Source organism: Camelus bactrianus, chromosome 16, assembly GCF_048773025.1.
Source record: "Camelus bactrianus isolate YW-2024 breed Bactrian camel chromosome 16, ASM4877302v1, whole genome shotgun sequence".
Lineage (NCBI taxonomy): Eukaryota > Metazoa > Chordata > Mammalia > Artiodactyla > Camelidae > Camelus > Camelus bactrianus.
The window spans coordinates 14,609,981-14,637,434 of record NC_133554.1 but is presented as its reverse complement, the minus strand read 5'-3'; the positions used below and the strand labels follow the sequence as shown (position 1 = coordinate 14,637,434).

Genomic DNA, 27,454 nt, shown 5'->3' with positions numbered 1-27,454 from the left:
ATTCATGAAAAGGGTGTGGAAAAGCTAATTCTAAGTGCTGCTATGTGCCAGTCACTGTGCAGGACAATTATATGTAATTTTTCTTGAATTAGAGAAACTAGATAACTGAGAATCCCTTAAAGCAACACAAAAAAAATATAAGGATGACATGAAAATAGGAATGGGAGTATTTTACAAATAAACTCAAATACAGACATTTAAATAACTTACCCAATGTTATGCACCTGTAAGTGATGTTGGTTTTAGCACCAAAGAAATAAAATTACTTTCAGGTGGGAAGGAGAACAATTGGAACAGCATAGATGCCTTCAGTCTTGAATTGTGGAGTATGGATAAGTACCCAGACCAAATGCTGCTTACCTAGACTTGGCCGCAAGTCAGTTGAGACATATTGGCAGCTTTGGGGCCCCGAGTCTTCCTGTTTCCCCATAAAATTGGTTATCTTATAATGAGGAAGATGATAATGAGTATGATAACAGGGTATGCTGATGCTAGATTATACGTAGTCTGTTGCAGTTTGAAGGCACATGCAGTAAAGTTCGTAGGGTATTTCCTGGATAAAAGATAGGCTGGCATACACAGCTGAGTCCGCTTAGGGCACCTGGATCTACATCTTAGTGTCTGATCCTCAGCTTTATAATTTAGAAATTTGACGTTGTAAGCATATATCTAAAAGGACTCCAGAGGATGTATTTACTTCTGCTAACCAAATTCACACACCAGGATACCAATTTATCAACATTACCAAGAAAAATATTACTATCGTGTTATCTGGTTCCCCTTGGTTATATTAACCAGCATTGGGTTAGTGTGCTGAGCAGACTAACAGAATAACACAGATTGGTTGATTTAAACAACCAAAAATTTATTTTCTCACAGTTCTGGGGAGGGGAAGTCCAAAATCCAGGTGCTAGCTATCTTCCTGGCTTGTGGATATACCTTCTTGTGTCCTCACTGGCCTTCCTCTGTGTGTATGCAGAGAGAGGGGTCTCTGATCAGTCTCTCTTCTCCTCTTGTAAGGACACCAGTTCTGTTGGATTAGGGTCCCACCCTTAGGACCTTATTTAACCTTAATTACCTGCTTCAAGATCCTAGCTACAAATACAGTCACACTGGCGATTAGAGCTTCAACATATAAATTTGCGGACAAGGGGACACACATTTCAGGCCACCACTAGCATAGTCTCTCCTTATAGAGTAATTGTGGCATATGAAATATATATTTGGTCTTTGTCCCAGTTCCAGACACAAAACTCCTAAATCCCTTGTAGTTTTCCTGAGTGATGTGAGTAATAGGAATGTCTTTTGTTCTAATGAGGCAACTTTTGTTGGGCTCCTAGAATCTTCCAGAGTGGGAGTTAGTGTTAGAATTGAATTGAATTGTAGGGACAGTCATTTTATGTCTGGAGAGTTGAGAAGTTGGTTGTTGGTGTGGAAAAAAACCCACACATTTGATGTCAGAAGTGTTGTGAGTAAAAACATTTTGGACTAATCCTCCCAGAAGACCAGGTTACAATCAAAATATTTGGTGAACATACAGTCAGTGGAAGGTAGCAAAGATAATCAGTGATAATCATGATGCTATATGCCCCACAGGCATGAGATTTCTAAGTGCTGCACTGCATTGGAGATATATTTTCTATTTTTGTCCTGTTGAGCCTCCCTTTTACCATAAAACCAGCCTCCTTAAATTACTGTTTTTCCTTCAGATAGTAACTTTATAGTTATTGTCCCAGTCTCCTAATACCTTCCAATTTATCAAAGAAAACTCAGACTCACCCCTACTCTGACTGGATGAGATTTAAGTTGAGCCTTTAACTCTTAAATCACATTATGGACCAATTCAAATTGGGCTTATCTCTTTCAAGATTCTCAGAAAAATAATCTTAAATTTAATTTTGAGATGGGGGGGTTATCTTACAGTAAGTAAATGTCCTCCATCCTGTTGTTGAGACCACCTGTATGCAGACACCCAGGTTTGCTGCTAACTTGTTCAGTGACATTGTACAAGTCACTTTACCTCTGAGACTCACATTCTTTGTGAATTGTAGGGGTAGGATAGGCTTTCATGCTAAGATCTTTTCTATGATTGTATTTACTTTTGCCACATGGACCATCGTTCTACTTTTGAAGAGAGAGAGAATTATACATGGTATTTAAGACTGCATGAATACATGACATCATTAGGGAAAGAGTGCAGAGAAAACACAATAAGGATTCCAGGACCAGACATTGAAGACCACCAGGAAGTAGAGCAGTGGGAGCTATCAATGGAGTAGGCATAGAAATAGGAAGAAAAACAAGAGAGAGTATTTCAAGAAAGGGAGTGATTGCTTGTGGTGAGTGAAGACAAGAGGTTCATTAAGGTGTGTCCATTGGATCTTGCAATGTGGAGGTCACTGGTGACCTTGACAAAAGAAATTTGTCTTGATTTGTTGAAACAGAAGGCGTATTGCAATGGTTTGAAAAGAGATTTGGTGATGAGGAAGTGGAGACTATGTTTGCCTAGGCAGCTCTCTGGAGAAATCTGTCTATGAGGGACTGAGAATGGGAAATGCTAGATAATGCTTATTTGCTACTGAGAGTAATCCAATATAGGGGAAAAATTGATGACACAGAGATAACTGAAGGAGCAAAGTCCCTGAGAGGGTAAGCGAGGATATACAAAATGTATATTGACGTGGTAGCCTTTGCTGGTAGAGGACACTGCCCCTGTCGTAAAGAGAGGACGAATGCTAACATGGCTGAAGGTATAGATAATTAGTAGATTTAGTGGTAGAAAGACTTGGGGAATTCTCCCTCTGCTTTCTTGATTTAAAAAAAAACAAAGAAAGAAAATAAATGCCTGAGAGTAAGGAGGGGAAAAGTTTGAGAAGAAAGAACAAGGAATGAAAGTATGAGAGTGGAAAAAAAGTATTAGTAAGAATGAGCATCAATTTGAGGTTTGAGATTTGGCATCTCAAATAATTGTCACATGATGAGTACTTGATAAATATCTGTTTAATGAATAAGTGAAATGAAAGTGACTGTGCGAGTGTGTGATTTTTCTCCAGCTTTGTTCAGCTAATCAGTTATTCCATAAAAATGCAGGTTGTTCCGGGAGCATCGCAGTTTTGCAAAGTATATATGGGACTGAGGAAGATAGGGACGAAGGAATGGAGGATATTTTTAGGGGAATTTTAAAAGACAAGGAATTTGTGTAAGATATTTTGGAAAATGGTTAAAATGCAAAAAAGTTTTTATGCTTTTATAAGCTTAACTATTTAGGTCACAAGTGATTCGTTACATTTTTGACTTTATATTATAGTTCTGTTGGGAATGATAAAAGTTTTTCAAAAGTTTTTTTTTAGGTTTCTTTTATTTTACAATGTCATAGTTTTAAAATTGAAGTATAGTTGATGTACAATGTTATATGTTTCTGATATACAATATAATTCACAATTTTTAAAGGTTATACTCCACTTATAGTTATTATAAGATATTGGCTATATTTCCCATGTTGAACATTACATCCCTGTAGCTTATTTTATACTTGATAGCTTGTATCTCTTAACCCTCCACCTCCATCTTGCCCCTCCCCCTACTCTCTCCCACTGGTAACCACTAAGTTCCTTCTCTATATCTGTGAGTCTGTTTCTTTTCTGTTATATTCACTAGTTTATTGTATTTTTTAGATTCCACATGTAAGTGATACCTTACATTATTTGTTTTTCTGTCTGACTTATTTCATTTAGCATAATGCCCTCTGAATCCATCCATGCTGTACGCCAGAAACTAATACATTTTAAATCAACTGTACTTTAGTTAAAAAAGCAGACAAAGAAACAACCCATTTAAAATATGGGCAGAACTGCACTGATACTTTTCCAAAAGAGGAAATGCAGATGTCCAAGAGGAACATGAAAAGTTGCTCAACATCACCAATATCAGGGAAACAAATCAAAATCACAGTGAGCTATCATCTCATACCTGTCAGAATGGCAGTCCTCTGTCCCAGCAGTACACTCCTCTCTTGTCACCCAAGGCTCAGGGTCCAGCCAGTCCCAGTGTAGAGTCTGGCCTGTGTTTGTGGATTCTTTCCACAGGCTTTGGGATTGTTGTTTTCTTATTTCTGGTACCTGCCCCCTGGTGGATGAGGCTGGACTAGGCTTATGCAGGTTTCCTGGCAGGAGGAGTCAGTCCACTGCTCAGAAAGTCTGCTGATGGGTGGGGCTGTGTTCCCATCCTGTAGGTTGTTTGGCCTGAGGCTTCCCAGCCATTAAGCCTACAGCTGTTGGGTGGGGCTAGGTCTCCGGTGCTAATGATCCAATCAAGATGTCAGCTTCCAGAAAAGCTCATGTAGATGAAAACTCCTGGAATGTCCACCACCAGCTTTTATGTCCCCTGGGTGAGCTACAGCCATCCCCTGCATCCCCAGGAGACCCTCCAAAACCAGCAGGTAGGTCTGGCCCAGGTTCCTATGAAATCACTGCCTCTGCCCTTGGACCTGGTGCACACTAGATTCTGTGCAGGCTTCCCAAGCGAATGGAGTCTCTGTTTCCCCCAGTCCTGTGGGGCTCCTGAAGTTAAGCCACACTGGCCTTCGAAACCAGGTGTCCTGGGGTCTCCTCCTCCTCCCCATGCCAGAACCCCGGGCTGGGGAGCCTGATGTGGGGCTCAGAACTCTCACTCCTGTGAGAGAGCCTCTGCAATTTAATTTTTCTCCAGCTTGTGGGTTGCCCACCAGCGGGGTATATGGTCCGAATATATAGCGAGCACGCCCCTCCTACCATCCTGCTGTGGTTCCCTCTTTCTGTTTCCAGTTGAAGAAGATCTTTTTTGCTAGGTTCCAGCCTACCCCCCTCACCATGGTTGTTTAGCAGTCAGATGTGGTTTTGCTGTAGTCACGAGAAGAGGCGAGCGTGTTCCTACTATTCCAGCATCTTGACCAGAAAATCACAGAAGTTGTTTTTTAAACTGTGAATTTATTTTGTTTATAAAGAAGTAGACTGATTAAAAGAAAATAACTTAGTCTCGTAGGTTATTTCTTTAAAAACGAGATTCCAGACTATTTTTTTTCTAGAGAATTTTTTTTTTGAAAATTTTTTGAGTAGGAAATGTCAGTAGACCTTTTTTTAAAAAGCATACGGTGTAAGGACACATTTGCTCAAATAAAAATTCCTGTTGAAATAGCTTTAAAAACATCTTTGAATAATTGTGTAACACCATTGTTATAAGTAAGAACTTAAACAGACCCAAGTTTTGGATAAAACTCTTACAGATGATACTATGGGAAAGGGTAATACTGGGGAAATGAACTCAGTTATCATTGTTTTTCGGGGGGAAAGGTTTTAGAATGTTTTCTTCGTAACACAGAAGGCCTTTTATGCATTCTTTATCTTTTTACTACAAATTAATTAAATGTTATTTGTGATGATGCAGATGAAAGTCTTTTTGTCTCTAAAATGAATTACCTATAGAATTTGGCTGAATATTAGTTCACACAGTTTTAAGTATTTACAGAACTTAACTATGGCTTCAAGTTGAATGATTGAAAGATGGAAAATCTTTGACTGCTTTATTATATGGTCCATTTCAGACATCTTTCGTTAATTTTATTATTAAAATCCAGAAAGCTTGATTTGTGGAACAGATTCACATTGTGTAAACCTATTGTGATGCTTTGATTTTATAGATTTTCACAAAATATCTTCATCTTTCCTTTTTTTGGTAATTGCTTGTCTAAGTTTGCAGAATCAATTTTCAGCTTCTTTGACTCCTTTGAATGTGTTGCCCTCTGAGCTCCCATATTTTCTCCTGTGCTTTCTTCCTCATCATCATTATAACTACTATATATTAAGTTCATACAAAAGGTGAGATAATATATTGGTATTTTATATACAATACCTGCTTTAATCCTCATAGTAACCCTTTAATGTGTGTCATGTTATCTCTATTTTGCAAATGAAAGAAACTGATGTTTAGAAAGATTTAGAAACCTGCCCAAGGTCAGAATAAATACTTGTGAAGTTTGGATTTGAATCCAGTTCTGCTAGATTCTAAAAGCTGGTTTTTCCCAGTAAGTTATTTACTTTGTATCTCTTTCATTGTATTATATTATAATTGAAGTCTTGTACTCATCTGGCTTCCCTGCCAGACTCTGACCGTCTGGAGGACAAGGATCTTGTCTTATTTGTATTTATACTTTCAGTGCCTGTTATAGACCCCAGAACTTTTTTTATTAGTGTTGAATGAAAGACACTGACGTCACTGATATGGTAGCAGTGAGTCATGTGTTATATAAAGTGGTATAGAGAGTTTCTAGATTAACTGCTTCATATAGCTCCTACCCTTTTGATGTATTGCCTTTTACAGTTATATACACGTATGCATGCCCAATCACACACCTTCATCCTCATCGATCCTGTGGAAGTGAGAGTTTTTGTCCTCATTTTATAGATCCAGAAAATCAAGATCTAGGAAGAAATGAGACTTGCTTAAGATCACACAACTAGTTAGTGGCAAATCTGGTCTGCATATCCAGATTTTAGACTTTTAGTCATCTGCTCCAGGCTATCCATCTGTGCTAATGGAAACCTATACTTAATTTCCTGATACGTTCATTGGTTCACATTGTCCACAAGTGGATTGTCTAAAAGAAAAGATCTTCTGTTGGAGTGATGAATGTGTGCTCTTTTCTGAGTCTTTACAGCCTTTCACTTATTTTCCTTTATGAGGCATACCTTTTGGGAATAGTAATTATGGTCAGAATTTTAGTCAGGGAATGAAGTAGCTCAAACTAATGAACTGTAGGAAGATTGAACTTATGACCACATCATATTCTAATCAGCTGAATGTAAGTCTAGCAGGACTCGGCACAAGCAGAGGACTCAGCACTGAGACTTTATTGAAGTGATATGCTTTCTGAGTAGAAAGATTTGTTTTACTAACATCTGAGTGATATAGGCACAGGTAATCCGTGTTTTTGTGTAGAATAATTATGTCAGCACAATTTATATGTTGTAATACAGGGACTTAAAGTAAAAATTTACACCTATACTTGTAATGTGAAGCATGCTATAAAGAGTACCTTTAATATACATTAAACATTTAAAATTTTCATCTTCTATGCCCATATCATTAATTTTTTAGATAGAATTGTTGCATGAATAAAATTGACCTTGCATCTGTATGTTAGCATTTTTGACATATTTGGTAATATCAATTTTTTTCTAATGCTAGAAGGACTGAAAAATTGGTTAAATTTGAGTAGATAATGTGTGTGATATTAAATTATGAATCAGAATGACTCTAGATCTTATAGGTTATCAATATTTGAAGGTACTAGTACTTAATATCCTTCTGTGGACAAACTACCCCCAAATTTTAATCTGGAAAATTGTTGGAATAACTGTTTGGAAAAGGTTTACAACAACATGGCTTTTATATTTTAAAATGGCTTTTATGTTTTTACTACTTCTGTTACAGTTTCTATACAAATTATTAAATCTTGATTATAAAAGAGAAATTTAAGGTGTAAATACATTATTGAAACAGCCCGGGTGGTAGTACTGCCATGTTGTTTCTGTATTCAGCGTTATTCAGTCGTAAATGCAGAGCAGAAGTATGTAACGTATCCCTGGACTTTATTTTGTTTTATTAGCTCCTCAAGAGTTACTGATCTATGAAATGGCAGAGAATGGAAAAAATTGTGACCAGAGACGTGTAGCAATGAACAAGGAACAATATAATGGAAACTTCACAGGTGAAGTATGGTGGTTTAGAGGGAGAAGATCTATGGGTTATCCTTTTCATTGGAGTAAAATAGAAATAGATTATATATAATATTTATTATCTTTTGTTAACGAAATAATATATAAAATATAAGATATGTAAAATTCATATGTATCTTGTAAAAGATTAGTTATCATTTGTTTACTCTTCATAATAAATTAAATTATGGGTATACAGGGCCTATAAGTGGTTTTCCACAGTGATAGCAGAGGCAGCCTGGCCATAGTTACATCAGCAGTGTTCTAGGTACAAGGTAAATATTTATTGCACCACAAGATTAAGAAGTAATAATTTGGCTTTATTTGGTGCTCAGTTTTATCATGCTATTTTATAACTTTAGAATTAGATTATAAATTTACTTATTATGATAATCCTAATTATGTAATTATTCAAAAAGTCAGAATGTGCTTATTGTGGATTTATTTTTAAATTTTAGTTTAAGGCAAATTTATCTTTTAACTGAATTTGGAATTTGTGGTAAATTTCAGTATATTTGTCTCTTATTCATACATTTACCCGGAAAATTATAGCTTTCATTTATATAGAGGATTTAAGTAGGAACTTTGCTTTATATGTTCAAAGGAAAAGGAAAAGTTTTCCTTTTCTGTTCATTGTAGTAGTTTTCTTTTTAACTTCTAAATCATTTGGCATCTCAAACACATTGCAAATAATACTTCGGCATAGCAATATTATATCATAGAAATTTTCTTGCATTGGAAGAACCACAAGCTATCTGAAATAGTAGTTTCCACTTGTTTGATTACCACATTGCCTTGCAGAACACATTTTGCAAAATTTTTGACTTTTGGGTTACTTTAAGTGTCAGAAGTTTTGCATCATTTTACGAAGAGTTTCAGGATTCAGAGATAGACATTGCATATATCATAGTCTCTTCCCATTAGGAGCTTATGCATGTTATTTTTTCTTACCTTTCTTTTAGCAAGCACATACATTTATATATTCTTTCCCTCCTGCCCACTCCCTTGGAATTTAAAATTAATGTTAGTATGGCACACTTATTCTTCTGTACCATGGTGTGTGTTTGTTTAGGGTTTTTTCCTTAATATTTCCTAGAGATTGTACATGAAGATCTTATTCTTTATTACAGCTGCTTAGTATTCCATTGTCTGAGTGTATCATATTTTAATCACTCCTCTGTCCTCTATTCATAAATTTAAGTTGTTTATAATCTTTTACTAGAACAAATAACACTGCATTGAATAAACTTGTACAAAAGTCATTTCCCCTTATACCTAATTATTCTTAGAAATGGAATTATTGGGTATATGCATTTGTAATTTCAAGAGATGATGCTTAGAGAGTTATCATTACTACTAATAATAACTAACCTTAATTGCATGTATACATTCTTATATTAACTCAGTTATCTTTATAAAACCCTAAAAAGTAAGTACTATTTTTATCTTTGTTTTATCTTTGTTTTAAAGAAGAGAAAACTAAGGCATAGAAAGGTTAGCTAACTTGCCCAAGGTCACCTGACCAGTAGATGGCAAAGCCAGGATTTGAAACCAAATAGTTTGCCTTCACGTTTTGAGCTCTAAACCAGTTTGCTCTATGATACGATGCTAAATTGCCCTTCATAGAAAGTGGGCTAATTTAGTATTTCAGTAATGTACGAGAGAAACTTGTGTCCTGATGACAAAATAATTGCAAAAATAGAGTAGAACAGCAGGGCCTAGCCTAGACTTGTCACAATGTGAACAACATTATTTGTTTTTTGAGGTTTGTATGCAGTCCTTCAAATGTGGAATGGGGAGGTAAGTGAATTTTGAAAGTGATTGGGAAAAGTGAGCATTCTGTTTTAACCTCTGCCCTAATCTTTTTCAGATCCCTCTTCACTGAGTGAAAAGAAAAGGAGGGATCGGGAAGAAAGGCAGAATATTGTCCTGTGGAGACAGCCACTCGTTACCTTGCAGTATTTTTCTCTGGAATTCCTAGTAATCTTGAAGGAATGGACCTCAAAGTAAAGAGTCTTCCATTACTTTTTATATAAACCTAATTTACTAGTTTTAGAAATCTTCAACAGTCTCCTCCCTGCTCTGTCAAAATGGATTAATTACATTTAGAATGTCATAGAAACATTTATTTTCCTTTCTCTGTATAGTTCGAAGAAAACTAGGTTAGGGGAACATATTTCTATTTGCTCACTGGATTATTACAATTGACCGCTTTCTCATGTTGATTCTTCTATGTAAAGGAGAACACTGAAAATGAGAAGTTGTTTTCTTCTGGCTTGACCTGCAGGAGAAATCAGACCTGTGTGCATTAAATACACTGATTCTTTAGTAGGTCAAGGTTCAGGATACGTGGCACTTTTACTGATAGTTTGAACCAGTGAAAGAGGACTCTGCCATGGAAATTGTGTTCTATCTTGAAATTTAGTACTTGTACCTGTTTCAGATAAAGAGCAAGTTGAACTTTTATTTGCCTTAATCATTTTCTGGCTTACCTTTCCAAGTTATCTGTGACAATATTTTAACATTTTTATTGTACTTAGAGTTTATAAAACGTTTTCTAACATTTTCCAGCTCATTTGACCCTTAAAGGAATTCTGTGAAGAAGGTAAAGCAAGTATATGATCATTATGATTTTTTATTGCTGTTGTTGGATCATTCTGATTTTAAAAATAAGAAACAGGATCAGATAGATTGAGTGTCTTACTCAAAGCACAATACTTAACGAACTCTGATCCAGGTCCTCTGACTATAGGCCAGTGCTCTTTCCATTGTGTTATAATGCCTGTCCCAATTAGAAGTTAGGGTATATACAAGATCAGCCTTTGGATAAGGGAAAGGCTATGATGGGGTGTCTAATAAGAAACTAGATTCTATACCCATGTACCTTCTATTGACCCCCTTCTTCACCAAGAGACCATAGTGCTTAAGAACAAAAGACCTTCAATCCAGAAAGAACCACTTCTGTAACCAAGCTAAATAACCTGCTTCATCAGGAAGTTGTTTTGAGAGTGATGAATCCTGAAAATGAGACTGACATATTTCATTTTTAAAAAATTTGTTTTCAAGATTATGGCATCGTCAGAGCATTGTGGTGTCTTTTTTACTGCTGCTTGCTGTGCTTACAGCTACGTATTATGTTGAAGGATCACATCAAAAGGTAAGAGGTTCAGCACCTCTGTTTCTATTCTTGTATCCTCCCTAATCCCAGACAGTTTCAAAATGGGCCTGTTGTGCATTTCGTAGAATTTTTATCCTCAACATTTTTAGGCTTGGTTGATTTTTTTTTAATTTATCTCTTAATTAGTATCTTGATGTCTTAGTTTTAAGACCAACTAGTAAAAACTATTCTTGTCGTAGTTCATGGATGCTCAGCATTTATATTTGGTATCTATCATTCCTTTTTACCTTTAAGGATTTAAATGTAACTTTCCTGATGCTGTTTGGTCAAAACAGCATGAATCCTTTCATCACTACCGAAGTCTTCATATTTCCTGTAACACTCCTATTATCTATCCAAACTGATATACTCATCCTAGATTGAAGGTTTGGTTTTATATGTATAAAATGGGAAGTTCATTTGCCTATAATCTGTAAGTACAGCATAACTGAAGGGAAAATAGAACATTTTATTAATGACTTTTGTTAAAATAGCAAAAGGTTAATGTGTTCTAATAGGACGTGGTTCTAAAATGGTATTACTTCATATTTTAAAGCAGTTTATCTCTAAATGCATCAGAATGTTGATTGTCTCTGAGGGGGGTAGAGATTACAGGTGATTGTTATTTTTAGCTTTATGCTTTCATGTATTTCTAGTTGTCTAATAAACATATTGTTTGTAAACTTGGAAAATGATAAATGTCATTAAAAATGGGGGGAGGGAAGCAATTTAATCTCAGAGACATTCTTAAAGTTTTAAATGCATTTAAATATTTTAAAGAAATCTGTGTGTGCTATCAAGAGTGCAGGGAACTGGCTTGAATTTACTTGCCAATGTGAAAATCTAGACTCTAACGTCTGTAAATCTTCCAAGTCCATATCCCAGTGGACTTCAGTTTACTCTTGTTTGAAAAGCGTCTTGGTCTTCAATATACAAAAATAATTTTATTCCCGTTTTTGCCTTGGATAAACAAGAATACAGTCTGGTCTCAAACATTATATAAATAACTGCTCTTACCAGTATATATTATTACGCTTTTTTAAACAAAGTTTTTGTAACTTTTAAGTATCTTAAAAATTTTTATTCTCATAGTTATCAGTAATTTGCATTTTTCCTATAAATGTCGTTGTTATAATAGGATTTTTTTAAATGTAGAAATTAGCTTTTTTCCTATTAGAATAACTTTTTTGCTATCTCTGCTACTATGTGTTAGAGGAAATAAGCCTCTTCATGGAGCTTTTAACCTTAATGCTTTCTTCCCATTGGAAACTTAATTGGTTTGTTTTATTTGGATTGTAGTTGATAAATACCACATTTCTGTTTAAGAATTCTGATTTTGTTTTCACCTCATCCCTTTTGTTTTTCAGTATGTGCAACGTATAGAGAAACAGTTCCTTTTGTATGCCTACTGGATAGGCTTAGGAATTTTGTCTTCTGTTGGGCTTGGTACAGGGCTGCACACCTTTCTGCTTTATCTGGTAAGAATGACTTTTAATAAGCAAGGCTGAAAGAGATTATGTTTTAATTCATTCTTTTACTTCAGAAGTTAAAATTCTAAGTTTTGTATTTGAATACCTTTGTGTTTCATATGCATGCTAATCTTCTGGTCAGTGCTTTAAGTTTGATTTGGAATTCTGTTTTGTTTTTCCTGTTGGTTTGAGGATTTAAAAAGAAAAGGGAGGAAAAACCTTTAGGCAAATGAGATTGTTTACTTATATTAATTCAGCCAGGAAATGTTTTTTCCTTCCAGAGCTTGGAGTAATGATTCTCTTGCTTATGCAATTGTCATTTTAATAGTTGAAGTTATTTAAATGTATAAAATTCCATGTAAGGCTTAGAATTAATTTGGACAGTTTATTTTCTCTGTTAATCAACAAATGAGAGTGTCTTCCCTCGCATCTTCAAACATCGTGTACATACCTGGATAGTTATTTTGATATTCTTATTGAATGTAATTGATGAAATATTACATATGTAGAACTAATGCTTTCTTAAACCCTTTAAAATCAAAGTATAAAATGTACCCTTCCTAAAAAATACTTTTTTACTTAGTTGAAATTAGAGAGAAAAGATAGATTTTCCTTTAGACATTGACAGATATACTGAAATAATAGCAAATCTAGGACTAGGGGTGACAAGCAAGACATGTAGGGCATAGAATTTACGTAGGCACTTCTGGGGTCATGTGAGTGTGGAGTTGATAAGTGAAGGCCTCCTTAAATTTTGTGCCCTGGATGCCTCTCGTGTCAATCTCTTCCTGCCTCTGACTAATATATTGAAAACAATTTCATACTTGAAAACAACTTGACCTTGATGGAGAAAAACAGCTGAAAAGTTGTCACAGCAGTACTGATTGTGGAATAAAGTTCAACAATGCAAACACTTCCACTCTGTGCTTCAGTGAGTTCATCTGAAGCAGGTGTAATAAATATTAAGATATGATTATTCAAAGGGTTTCTTTATTAATGGTTTGAAGAATAATTTAAGAATTAATCTGTAGTACACAACTTCTCCAAGATTATGGGACTTTTTCTAAAGTGGTTGCAGTGGCTGTGGCTTGGGATGAAACAAGACAGATTTTGGGGAAATTTTATTGCTTTAGTATGGGGAAGAAGGAGCCAAAGAACTGCTGGTTTTTGAAATGAGAAAATGTTGATACCATTAGCTGAATAGAAACCTGTTAAATATTCACTTGTTCTTTCAGAGCATAGTATATATTCTGAAAAGAGAAATTTAAAGAGATACTGTAATTATGTTGCAAGGTAGATGAGAGCTTCACCTGATCCTGGTGGGTTGCTGGTGCCAGAGGCTGGATAGAGAGAAAGGGGAGATTTGTGAAGGACTAAGAACACTTTCTTTTCCTTTCTTTTTTTAATTAGTAGGCTTTGTTTTTCAGACCTGTTTTAGGTTTATATGAAAATTGAACTGAAAGGATAGAGTCCCATATACCTTTACACATGTACAGACGCACACAGAGAGTTTACCCTATTTTTTTAAATCTTAGGCATAATTGATGTATAACATTATATTAGTTTCAGGTGTACAAACATGATAGTTCCCTCTATTATTAGTATTTAAAGTTTCTACGTGTCTTCATGGCTTGATACCTCATTTCTTTTTATTACTGAATAGCATTCCAGTTTCTGGACTTACCACCACAGTTTGTTTATCCATTGACTTACTGAAGGACATCATGTTTATTTCCAGGTTATGACAATTATGAATAAAGCTGCTACAAACATTCATGTGCAAGTTTTGTGTGTGTGTGTGTGTGTTTGTGTATGCATTCAACTCTTTTGGGTAAATACCTAGGTACAGGATTCGTGTATGTTAATTGCTGATATATAGGAAAGCAACTGACTTGTGTATTGATGTTGTATTCAGCAACCTTGCTATAATCACTTAATAGTTTCAGGACTTTGTTGTTGATTTCTATGTAGAAAATCATCTCATCTGGAGGTAGCTTTATTTCTTCCTTTTCACTCTGTATACCCCTTCATTGTTTTTTTTTTTCATTGTCTTATTGCATTAGCCAGGTCTTCCAGTATGATACTGGATAGTAGTGGTGAGAGGGACATCCTGCCTTGTTCCCAACCTTAGTGGAAAAGTCTCTAGTTTCTCACCGTTAGGTATCATGTTAGCTGTAGGTTTTTGTAGATGTTCTTTATCAAGTTAATGAAGCTGACTTCTCTTCCTAGTTTGCTGCAAGTATTTTTTTCCTGAGAGTTTTTAATCATGAATCGTTATTGATTTGTGTCAAAAGAACACTTTTTTAGACAATAGTGATCAAAAATGGATAAAAGGCTAATATAGCAAGCAAATTCAGTACATAAAGCCTTGGAGAGCAATAAATATGTTAATATTAAAAAGAAATATAAAGAGACACCCAGCATATCCCATTTCCACTTGACCATATTATCTTTAGTTCTTTGATATTTTAGTTTAGACACAAGATTCCTCCCAGGATTCCCTAGGTGTAACAGGAAGAATGAAGAAAAACAAACATTTACCAAAAAAAGCATTTTCAGAGAGCTCAAGCAAAAGGAAAATAAAAGATGTCACTGATCTTTTATTTTTCAATTGCCTTGTTGGGATGGAAGTCAGACTACAAGAAATTAACTACTTCTGTTGCTAATAAATACAACAGACATTATCATCATCATTGTCATCAGAGTAATACTAGCTGAAGTCAATTCTGTTGTTTCTTATCCATATTTGGTGCTCATTTTTGTGGTATCTATACCTGCGGGGAGATGTTGCATCCTCAGCCTGTTGAACTGCAGCCATATGGTTTGCTTTGACCAGTGAAATCTGAGCTTAAGTGGTAGGTGTTGCTTCCTGGCAGAAGCTTCAAGCTTTTGTCGTACTGTCTTTCACCTGAAGCCTGAGTCTCTGGCTTTGATGCGCAGATTCCTTTTGCTAGCCTCTGATGGATATACAGAGTAAGGGAGAAATAAACTTTGTGATTTTAAGCGACTGAGATTTTAGGATTGTTTGTTCTTACAACCTGTCCTGACTGATAGACTAGCTAACCTTTATTGACTATTACGCTCTGTGCTCAGCACTTTACATGAATTATCTCATGTAGTCCTCCCAGGAGCAAAGGTAGTCAGCAACCAATAGTGTAGCAAAGTTGTAGTAAAAAATATCAGTGAGTATAGACCATGCATTTGTGAACTTTGGCAAATAGAGAATAGAGAAAAATAGCCAGGAAACCAGAGGCAAAGCAGAATCAAATAAAGGATTAAGAATTTGATCTGTATTATTATTTAAGAAGCTAGTTGAAATAATTTATGGTTAGATTTTTAAATCTTAACATTTTCTTGGTGATAGATGGTTGATAGAGTCATCCTTACAGATCACCATTCCTTTTGTTTTATATTTGCAATGTGCTTGTGTCTAGAAAGTTCTAATTATACCTCCTTTCCTTTATGAGCCTTTACATAATCGTCAGCTAGGGAGATGTGACATTAACATTCTCATGTCATACATTTTTGTGCTGATAGTACAGGCACCTTTTCCATATACATATAATTCCTTAGTCAAGAAAACAAATGACCATATTAAAAGAGTGATCTGGTCAGAAATATAACCCTTCTTTTAACAATAATTTGCAGCAAAACAGTTAAAAAAGAAACTGAGTTTAACAGAGGGAGAATTAATTCATTCTTGATCATGGTTCTCTTTACTGGAAATCATGACTTCAAAGTGAAACAGAAAAATTTTTCCTGCATAGACAAAATTTCTCAGTTAGATTCTTCCCAGTATGGAAGTTAACCTCTTTTGGAAATATCATTCAGTTAATTATATCTCATTATACAACTAAATGGTGATCTAGAAATGTTACTATATTTCCTAAAATATTAGATATCTATGTATTTACCTTTAAAATGAAAAAGTTATCTTGATTTTTAAGTTTATTAGTCAATAATTCCATTTATATTTTTAGATACAAGTGAAAAGTTATGACTTTATGTAGATGTCCTGGAAATTCTCATAACTTCTTTAAACATTAGAAGTAAAAAGTTATTTGGTCCACACTCAATTTAGTGAAAATCAATAGGGAAAATGATTAGTTTGGTCTCATATCAAATTTTGTAAATTCGTTTGAGAACGGTAGAAATCTAGTAGTTTGCCGAGGACAGATATGTAGCCACAAAGGAAAAGTAAGATACTGTTTACACAGGAATAGTGCTGCTAACCCAAGAGGAAGCGATGAAGGGAAAAGTGAACGGATTCCTTCTGAAGGCTCAAGGGGAGCTCTTGGGCCTCTCAGTTAGTTGGTTTGTTCCATTAGTATTAATAGTCAACAAATGGGCTTTAGGATCTCTGTTAATTTCCTGAATGGTGTACGTGTTATGTGTCTTTGTAAATATGCGTCTTTTGGGCAAAAAGGACCTGTAGTATTAGATTCTCCAAAGACTCTGTAACCCATAAAAGGTTAAGAACCACTCTTCTAGGACTTTTTTTTCTTAGTATGTCTATATTAGTTTGCCACTAGGTGGCATTCATTGCTGATACAGCCAATATACTGGACTATATTTGCAGGTTCTATTCTGGATAAATATGAAACCCTCAAATAGCTCTCCTTAGGTTCTATTATTTACCTGTATTTCTATTATTCTATTCTATTCTATTCTTTCTCTCTATATTATTTATCTGTACTTATGACTATATAATGCCAGTACTTTAATGTACTTTAATCCATAATCAGTGTGTTCACGTAAATTTGAGAATTTTGGCAGAGCATTAGAAGCTACAAAGGAGAGCAAATGGAAATTTTAGAATTTAAAAAAACATAGTAACTGAAGTTAAGAACTCAATTAATGAACTTCAGTAGACAACAGCTAAGAGAGAGGTAATAAACTGCAAAATAGGTCAGAGAGAAATATCCAGAAAAAAAAGGAGCGATGGAGAAAAAAAACATACTATCTTCAGAAGAACTCATTTGCCGTCATTGATTTTGCTGAGAAGTCAGATGACTGTGGAATGGTATCTTCAAAGGGCTAAAAGAAAATAACTACCAACAGAAGATTCTGTACTCAAAGTGTCCCATGACCGATATAAAATAAAGATATTTTCAGAAAAACAGAAACAGTTTGTCACCATTAAACATGCTCTAAAGGAAGTATAAAAAATATTCTTTGAATAGAAGGAAAGTGATTCAGGATTGAAGCTCAGAGATTTGGGAATGAATAAAGATTAAGGAAAGGGTAGATATATGGGTAAATTTAAATTGGTTGACATTAGAAGCAGTAATGATGGAGGGAGGGAGTAGCTCAAGTGGTAGAGCTCATGCTTAGCATGCATGAGGTCCTGGGTTCAATCACCAGTACCTCCATTAAAAAAAAAATTCAATAAACCTAATTACCACCTCCTCAAGAAAAAAAAAATTTTTTAAAGCAACAGTAATTATGTTTTGAGAGATTCGAAATAGAATTAGAATACATCATATACAAATCATATGTGGAATAATTGAAATTAAATTATTCTAAAATCTTTGCATTGCTCTGGAAAATGTAAAATATTGATTTATATAAGACTTCAAATAAAGATTTCTATTATAATCTTCAGGGTAAGCAGTACAAGAATATACAACTATTTAACTAATGGGCACAGGTGAAAATCAAGTTATTTTTAAAAAGTCAAGCCAATAGAGGGAAAGAAAGGAGGCCAAAGGAACACAGAACAGGCAGGATAAGTAGTAAGCCTTTGATGGTAGATTTAAATTCAAATATATCAATAATTATATAAATGTAAGTAGAATAAATGTTCCTTCCAATTATCCAAATAAATATTAAGAAATTCAACTGTTTGCTATATCCAATCTACATACCTAAAATATGAATACACAGAAAGATTAATAGTAAAAGGAAGGGAAAAAATGAGCCATTCAGTGTCAACAAAGAAGAAGCTCACGTAGTTATATTGAAATCAAAGTAGAATATGAGGCAAGAATTGTTAATACATAGTGTTCATTGTTAGATTCAATTCACAAGAAAGGAATAACACTTCTAAATTTGTATTTAATAATATATACTCAACGTATAAAGAGCAAAATTTGGCAAAACTAAAAGAGAATGAGATAACTTCCACAAACTTGGAGAGTTAATAGGGAAGTATAACATAGATCAAAATACGTGTAACAGTTGTATTTCTGTATAGTACAGTAAACACTTAGAGAATGAACATTTTTAGAAGCACCATTTGTAATAACATTTTTAAAAGCAAACATCTAGGGATAAATCTAACAAGAAGTGTGCCTGGCCTCCACGTAAAATTGTAAAATGTTATTGGAAGCAAAAAGATCTAGGTGAAAGAAATGATATATTATGTCAAACCTACTCTGAGTAAGTATTTTTGTGGAAATTGACAAAGTGATTGAAAAAAATTTTTATCACAGCAGCTTTGTAGTAAGTCTTGACAACCAATATTATATATCTCTCGGGTGTTTCTGTTTCTTGATCTAGATAGCAGATACCTGTCTGAAATAATTTATTAGGATTCTTGCGTTATATACTTTTCTATATGTACTATACTTAAGTAAATACTCTCATTTTAGAACATCTGCTCTTTTGTTTTAGAATTTTATAGTCATTTTTGGGTAAATATACCTGAAAATAATATCTGTTGTAGTTATTTTAAATGGGCATCTAACTACTTCCTAAAATTGGAAATGTTACGTTTAGATAACATTCGTTTTTCTGAGACTTTTTTCAAACTAGAGCTGGTATATCCTCTTTTTTATTTCCCCAGTAAATAAAACTGTATCTACTCTCGGCTTTATAAATCAACATTTTAATATGCTCTTTGCATTAAATTTACTTAAGATAACAGGCACAATGAATGGCTTAAATGTGGTTGTAATTTTTTAATGTATGCAAACATGCTTATGATCTCTGATGTATCTGTGTAGTAAGTATGTTATATTTTGATATAAGGAAAGAATCATTATTATATAATGGATTAGAAATAGCATTTGTAAACTGCTTTTCTTCTTTTTATTTCTTATGCAGGCACTTTTTTGTTCCTTTGTTGAATGTCTTATTTCATGAGCAAATTTTGCCTGGCAAATAGTGCAGGTTTACTGAGTTCATCCATTTACTTTATTTGTGTTTTTTATAAGTAGATCAGATGCATAGAAGATTCTGTGGCTAGCAGATTTTTCTAAGATCACACCTTATAAGCCCTCTTCTCTTGGATACTAATTTCCTGAAATCCATTAACAAATTTGTTTTAGTCTTAGCAAGCATGTAGTGGGTTTCCTTTCAGAAGATCCGAAACACAAGTTATCCAGGAATGCTTATTTACTAGTGGAAATTATGCCCAGAGTAAAAACAGTAAGTTAATGAAGGGAACATGACTGCTGTTAACCTCTTTGATGCATCTCTGTGTTTGGATGTGGCAAAATTTTCACCTTAATAATGAGTTGACCCAAGGCAAGACAGCCCAGGGGCACCACTTTTTCTGTAAAGAGGCCAGATAGTAAATATTTTAGGCTTTGCGGGTCATACAGTCTCTCTTGCAGCTCCTCAGATGTGTCACGGTAATAAGGAAGCATCCAAGGGCAGAGTATAAAAGAATGAATGTGACTGTTTTCTAATCAGCCTTTATTCACAAAAACAGGTAGCAGACTGGATTTGATCCGCAAGCTATAGTTTGCGAATTCTTGCTCTAACTCATGGGATGACAGTAGTATACCAGAGAAGCGTATCGAGCTTGGGAGTCTTAGTGAGCTAGCCACCTTCCAAGATTTTTACATGACATGTTATCCATTTGATTCCTCCATTTGCCAAAAAAGGATTGTCACTTCCCTTTTCCAGGTCATAATATTAGACGTAACATGGTGTTTTAGAAGAGAATATAGTTATGCGAGTCTAGAAAACCATCAAGGTAAAAAAAAATTTTTTTCTTTATTTTCATAAAGAGAAAAATGGAAGAATTTCTTCCAAATGAGCTGCCCGATGAAGGCAAGATTTAGTTCTAATTTCACGTTTAAACCATTGATGGATGTGATTATTAAATGCCATTTTTTTCAACACTGTATTCATTTTGAGAAATAAATAATTTATGGATTACATCTATATTGTTGCAAACAATTGGTAGAAGTGATAGGGTTGTTTCAGTAGCTACCTTAGAATTATTTCCCATTACTAGAAAATATGATTCATAATTTTATAAACAACCAGGTTACAAAGACAGGAATTTTGATACTTGATAATGAGAAATGTATCTCAGACATGCTCCTCACATGCATGTACATTGTTATTCATCAATTTATAAGGGAGAAGATTTAAGAGCCATTTGTAAACTGTACGCGCCATCAGTGATTCATAAAGTCTGCCCTATATAACAGTAACAAAGAGAATGAGCCCTTTGGCAAGAATTTACAAATAATGTGATATATGAAGTTTTTGACACTAGGTGGAGTGGTTTCCTGGAGAAAGGCTTAAAAAAACTGATATTCCTTTCAAATAAGCCCAGCTCTTAGACAAAGAACTCTGAGAACAAAAACTATCAACAATCATTTAAAAATTTTTAAAGATACTTAAATATTGAACTATAAATAGAAAACGGACTATATTTTATAGATAACTTTTCTCTTTGGCATGTGTCTTAGTCATTGAATTCCCTCGCCTTTGGGAATCAAAATGGGAGGGATTTTCACAGGTTGAAATCATTGGAACTGTCTGTCCTCTCTTGATGTGGTTTGGATGTAGAAAAGTTTGGGAACTATTCAGTTAAACTGTAAAATAAATCAAGTTTTTAAAGAAGGCATAACATCAAAGCATTATTATCTGAATGGTATTTATAAGTCATTTGTTTAATGTGACCATTTTAATAGAAAAAAATTTGGCTCTTTGTTATAAAATAAATACAAGAAAAGTTAGTCATGAGATATTCGTCTCTGTAAGATTTAAACTTTCTGCTGTAAAGTTTAGGGTTATTTCATCAGTAAAATGGGGTTAAAAATTGTGTGTCTTTTAAAATGTGACATCTTGATTAGTATCAAATATTTATAGAACATCTCTGTATATAGCACCCTGTTTCCTTTAATGAACAAGTACTTTATAGTATCTATGTAGTACTTTATAGTACTATTTTGTATGTATATAAAGCTCTTTCTTACACTTTTTGACGCTTGGCTATTTATTGCCTAAAGTAAATGTTACTTGGAAAACTGTATGTACATGGATTGAAATGAAATGGCGAAGTACTTTCAGTAAGAGAAGTATTGGAGCAATTGTTTAATACCATGAGGTGGAATAATTCTTTTGAAAATTGTTAGCCACCCCCTTCACTTTTTTTCTGCTTGACTTCTGATTATTGCTCCATTGCTTACCTGTCTATTCCTCTGTAAGACAAAAACAGGAAGAAATTGCCAAAAGTCAGTTTCTAGTGTGACTTGATCTTGATCTATATAGGTACAATGACTCTGACTATAAGCATGCAGTGACTCAGGGCTTTTGCGGGAAGACCAACAGGCCTTTCTTAGAAAAGGTCTGTTTGCCCTTTTTTTTGATGAGGGTACAGTCAGCTCTTCTCCTGTCTTTCCCCCAAGGAATGACTCATGTATTAACTCTTAAGAGCATCACATCAAAAGTAGAACCCAAGGTCTCTAGGACATAGGGCTGGGTTTTCACCACCCAGAAGGGTATGAAGAGACTGGCTGACTTCCTGCCCTAAAGTCCCTATTTATTAATGTCTACTTAAATGAACGCTAAGAAGATTCAGTTTACGCAAAATCTGTTCTCTTGGATATATATTTTAAATAATTTATAATAACCTTTTTTAAAGCTGTCTTTATAAATGTGTAGTCCATTTCTCCTGAACACTTAAATCAACTCAGTGATCAAAATTGCATAGGTTTAGAGAAGAAAAGTGCAGTATTGTTTTTATTTACAGATTGATTTAAGTAAACATGACTCTGAAGACAGTTCCTTATAACTTGAAGCATGAACTACAGAGTTTACACCTTTTTGTTTTGGTTATTTTATACTTATCATAACACTTTTAGTATATAAATATGTAACTTCATACATTGCTCTGTTACCTAGGTTGTGCAGGCATTATTATTATTAGCATTTCATCAAATAAGGAATATGAGATAGAAGTCTGATCACATCTAATAAGTTACTGACAGATTTAGAAAACTAAAATCTGCATTAACTAATGGCTGGTACTACTGCCTTTTTACATACTATACTGCATTTTATAGGGAGAGATGGGGCGAAGGTCTTTGTTTGTAAACTGGGGACCTTCTTCACAAAAAGAATATAAGCACTAGTTAAATTTCTCGGTGCCCATTTGGAATCAACAGTTTTATGCTCCAGCCTTCTAGAATTATTTGTTGTACACCATAACCTTAGGTAAGTTTTTTTCTGGCTATGATGAGAAAAGCAATGATTAAAAGAATTTGAAGAGGAGAATTCCTGTTTGCAAGAGCATTTCTAAAGTCCCCTAAAAGTCGGACTTAAAGAAAACAAAGATTTTGCAAGCATGCAGACATTCATTTGTCATCTCCTTTCATTTATTTATCACCCAGATATTCCTAATGAATCACATTCCAGACTAACCACTGACTCCTTTTGTTCCTTAGTGAAGGAGTGTGGCAAACAAATGTTTTCCCAGTGAATCAGCGCAGGATTCTTGATTTTATTACCTTTGCTCTAAACTTTCCAGACAAAACTAATTGGAAATTTTGCCTTTGGGATCTCACTTGACTTCTGTGTATGGATGATGGATTAGGCTATGAATTGACATTACAGATGTTGTGCAAACAACTCGTCTTTAGGAATGTTTTATCAGTTCTGAGGGAGCCGCCTAAAGTGGAAGAAAGTCTGTCTGTCTGCTCATCTTCCTTAAACAACTCATATATACATATACTGCATTCTTAATGTGATATCATGTTCATCTTGGTTGATAAGAAGTCTTGGCTAAATTAGGCTGGTTTACTAATATGACCATTATAGGTTTCTACTTTTTAAAAAATGTTTCTGGGCCCCCCAATGAATCCAACAGTAAAATTAAAAATCCAGAAAACACTTTTTTCCCAATGAAACGGCAATACATATAAAAATTTGTTATTTACTAAGGCAGTTATTTTCAGTGATTAAGATGTGACTATCCCTTTCTTTACAAAGACCCTGATTAGTGTTTGTGGCACCAGGACTACTTTCTCAGAGCTTATATAGGTGTTACATTATTATCAGGGCACTACTTAGAACTAACTTTGACTACCAGACTAGGGTATTTTTGTGTGGTATAATTTCAGGAATGTTAATTTTGTCTCTAGGATAATTTTTTTAATTCAAGATTTTCTTAATTAGACAGAGCTAGTAGTATATTTACTATTCCTGAAGCTAGAATAAAAGTTGATCCCATAGAATTTTTTTTCAGTCACTAAAGCTTCATCTTTTTACACTATTCATGAAAGAGTGTACATTATAGAAGTGTAACTTTAAAATTTTATCTTAAAAGAATATTTTAAGTTAAAACACTTTTTCCATAAGTACCTATATCTGCTCTTGTTAGAAATCCTACCCCTGATCTGTCTATGGTTTTGCTCTCATCTAGACATCCTCTTGCCTGGGCAAGCACTACATCTTTTATCCTGGACAAAGCAAAATTATTCCATTATCAAAACTTTGGAAAATATAGTGTAATACAGCTCATGAGACTAAGATATATGAGGCTTTGAACTGAAGCAAAACCAGATGTTCGATATGTCACAAACAGCTGAACTATCTTGTTGAATTGACTTCACTTGCAATGACTATACTAAAATACCTCCCCACCAGTTAAGGACCCTAAAATCCTGTCACTTTGATAAGAGTGTAACTTTTCATCACAATCATTAAGTTTGACCTATCTATCCTTTAAAGGTACGTCCATTGGCAATAATTAGGAAGTTTCAGGGGCTATCTGTACAGTTAGTGACTGTTACTTGTGACTTAGTGGCTAACTAGGAAATTTATAGAGCTTCCTGGGGAATAACAATGTGGGCTGTATATATAGCTGTTTAACTTCCTTCGATTACCACCACATAGATTAAAGGACACTATCCTTAAATAGAAAAATTAACCTTTGAGGACCTTCATTTGCTACTTTTCCTTAAGCAGTACTCCTTGTGTTGATCTTAACCTTGCCACATGGCACAGTCTTTTAAATGTCCTGAGGCTCATTTTATACCACAGCATATGGTCTATCTTGGAGACTGTTTCATGTATATTTGAAAATAATATGAATTTGGCTATTGTCAGGTATAGTGTTCCATATTGTTCAAGTGTTCTATATCCATACTGGTTTTCAGTTTATTTATTATATCAACTTTAAAAAAATAGGTTGTTGAAATTTCAACTATAATTGTGGATTTATTTATTTCTCCTTTTAGTTCTGTTAGTTTTTGCTTTATGTATTTTGACATTCTGTTATTAGGTGCGTGCACATTTAGGATTGTTCTGTCTTCCTGAAAATTAGCCCTGTTATTATAAAATGTCCTTATTCATTTCTAATAATATTCCTTCTCCTGAAGTCTACTTAATCTGGTATTAATATAGAATACTCCATCTTTGTATGATTACTTTTACATTGTTTATGTTTTTTCATCCTTTTACTTTTATTTTTGGGTCTTGATGTAGACCTGATGGACTTTTTATAGACAGCATGTACTGAGATCTTGCTTTTTTAATCCAGTCTGACACTCTGCCTTTTCTGCCCAACTATTTTTTTATTCTTTTTTTTTCCTAAGTTCTTTTGTATTGAGCGTTTTTTTTTCTGTAAATAATGTAACCACATTGTAACATTGTACCCCATTTTCTCCATCCCATACTTTATGCTGTTGTTGTCATATATTTTACTTCTATATATGTCATACTTTTTACTTAAAACAACTAGTTATTTTCTATTTCCAGCACTCTGCACTCCATTGTGTACATTAAAGTTTCCATCTTGTATCACTTCTATCTGAGAATTTCCTTTAACGTTTATTGTAGTGCAGATCTCCTGGAACAGATTCTTTCGGCTTTTGTTTGTCTGAAAAAGTTATTTCATCTTTATTTTTGGAATATATTTTTCATGAATTCTAGGTTGACATTTTCTTTCCTTTCAGCATTTTAAAGAAGTAATCCTGTTGTTTCTCAGTTTATTTCTCATGAGAAGTCCTATCTGTATTTCCCTGTAGGTGACTCAGTCATACCTTGGAGATATTGCAGGTTTGGTTCCAGATCACCGCAATAAAGGGAACATGGTGATAAAGCAAGTCACACAAATTTTCTGGTTTCCCAGTGTGTATAAAAGCTATGTTTACACTGTACTGTACTCTATTAATTGTCTAAAAAATTTTTATGTACCTTAATTTTAAAAATAATGCTTTTGGAAAAGTGATACTGATAGACTTGTTTGACATGGGGTTGCCACAAACCTTTAATTTGTAAAAATCTCTGTATCTTCAAAGCACAATAAAATGGGGTATAACTGTAAAGTGTTATTTTTACCTCCTGTGATTGCTTTTAAGATTTTCTTGTTATTGCTCAGTTATAGCAATTTGATTATGGTGTGATTTTTGATGATTTTCAACAATTTGATTATGTGTTTTATTTCTTTGTGTTGATCCTGACTGAGGTTTGTTGAATTTCTTAAAAATGTAAGTTGATGGATTGATATTTTTCACCAATTTTTGAAAATATTTGGCCATCCCTCCCCCAACACACACACTTGTGTGCACACACACACACTTTCCCTCTCTTTTTGGGATTTCAGTTACATATATATTAGATTGTTTGGTAATATTCCACGGGTTCCTGAGGTTCTTTTCTTCCATAGTGTTTACTCCTTATTTCCTTTAGTTTAAATACTTTCTGTTGCCTTGTCTTCAAATTCTCTAATAATGTCTTCTGTGGTGTCTAATCTGTTGACTAACCAATGAATTTTTGTATTCAGATACTATATTTTCAGCTGTAGAAGTTTCATTTTTTTCTACTTTGTATTTCTTCTCTCATTATGTTTATGTTTTCCTTTAAATCAAGGATCAGCAAACTTTTTCTGTAAAGGGTCATATAGTAAATGTTTTAGACTTCATTAACCATAAGTCTCTGTCAAAGGTACTCCGTTTTGCCATTGTAGCACAGAATTAGCCAGAGACAATGCATAAATGAATACACATGCCTGTATTCTTTGAAACTGGTGCTGGGCTGATTCTGGCCCATGGGTTGAAGTTTGCCAGCTGCTCCTTTAAATTCTTGAACATATTTATATTCACTGTTTTTAAGTCCCTGTCTGCTAATTCCATTATCTCTGCCATTTCTGGCTCTGTTTCTATTGACTAGTGTTTCTTCTGGTTATAGGTCATATTTTCCTGCTTCACATATCTAGTTATTTCTTACTAGCTGCTGGAATGTGGTACTAAGTTGTTGATTGTATGGATTTTTTTTAATCTTCTTTTATAGACTGTCAGTTTTTTCTTTTGGGAGAGAGTTAAGTTACCTGTGGATCAGCTTGATCTATTTAAAGCTTAAAAAAAAAAAAAACCACACAAACCAGAAACCACCGTGTTTTGGCCTATTTAGAGTGGATTTTTCTCTAGGCTCTTTCCAAGATCTTCCCTGAATGCTGAGTCTTTCCGCTCCAGCTAGTTGAAGTTGAGATGTTTCTCAGCCCTGGATGAAGTCTAGGAATTATACAGTTTACAATCCCGTTACTTGGTCTTTTCTCACTAATTATACTTTGCCTGGCCTCATGGAGTCTCATCATAGCATGCAACCCAGCTTAGTCTGAAGGCGACCCCCATGCATATTTGTGGAGTCCTTTCTCTGTGTAGCTCGCTCTTCACTAATGTTCTACCCCACAGATTTCAACCACTCAGCTCCCCAAACTCAGCTTTTCTTTTCAGTGCAGCAAGACCACCCTACTCTGCTTGGGGTCTTCCTCTTTGAGTCATGGATTTTGCTGGAGACACAGAATATGTCTACAAGTGGAAAGCCAGGGTCATCCCAGGGCTTCCTCACTCACATCCCTTCTCTCAGCAGTCAGAAGTACTATACTGCCT

General features: G+C 34.5%; 1 protein-coding gene across 3 annotated transcripts in view; it reads left to right on the top strand.

Moving 5' to 3' along the window:
* Positions 1-27,454, top strand: part of VMP1 (vacuole membrane protein 1) — a 105,783-nt gene that overhangs the window by 14,178 nt on the left and 64,151 nt on the right. For all 3 annotated transcript variants that reach the window (XM_045513750.2, XM_045513751.2, XM_010951027.3), the window contains exons 2-5: positions 7,643-7,744; positions 9,622-9,757; positions 10,818-10,908; positions 12,276-12,386. In XM_045513750.2, coding sequence (XP_045369706.2) covers positions 7,669-7,744; positions 9,622-9,757; positions 10,818-10,908; positions 12,276-12,386 — 414 coding nt within the window. In that variant the 5' untranslated portion in view covers positions 7,643-7,668. The remainder of the gene's footprint in view (positions 1-7,642; positions 7,745-9,621; positions 9,758-10,817; positions 10,909-12,275; positions 12,387-27,454) is intronic.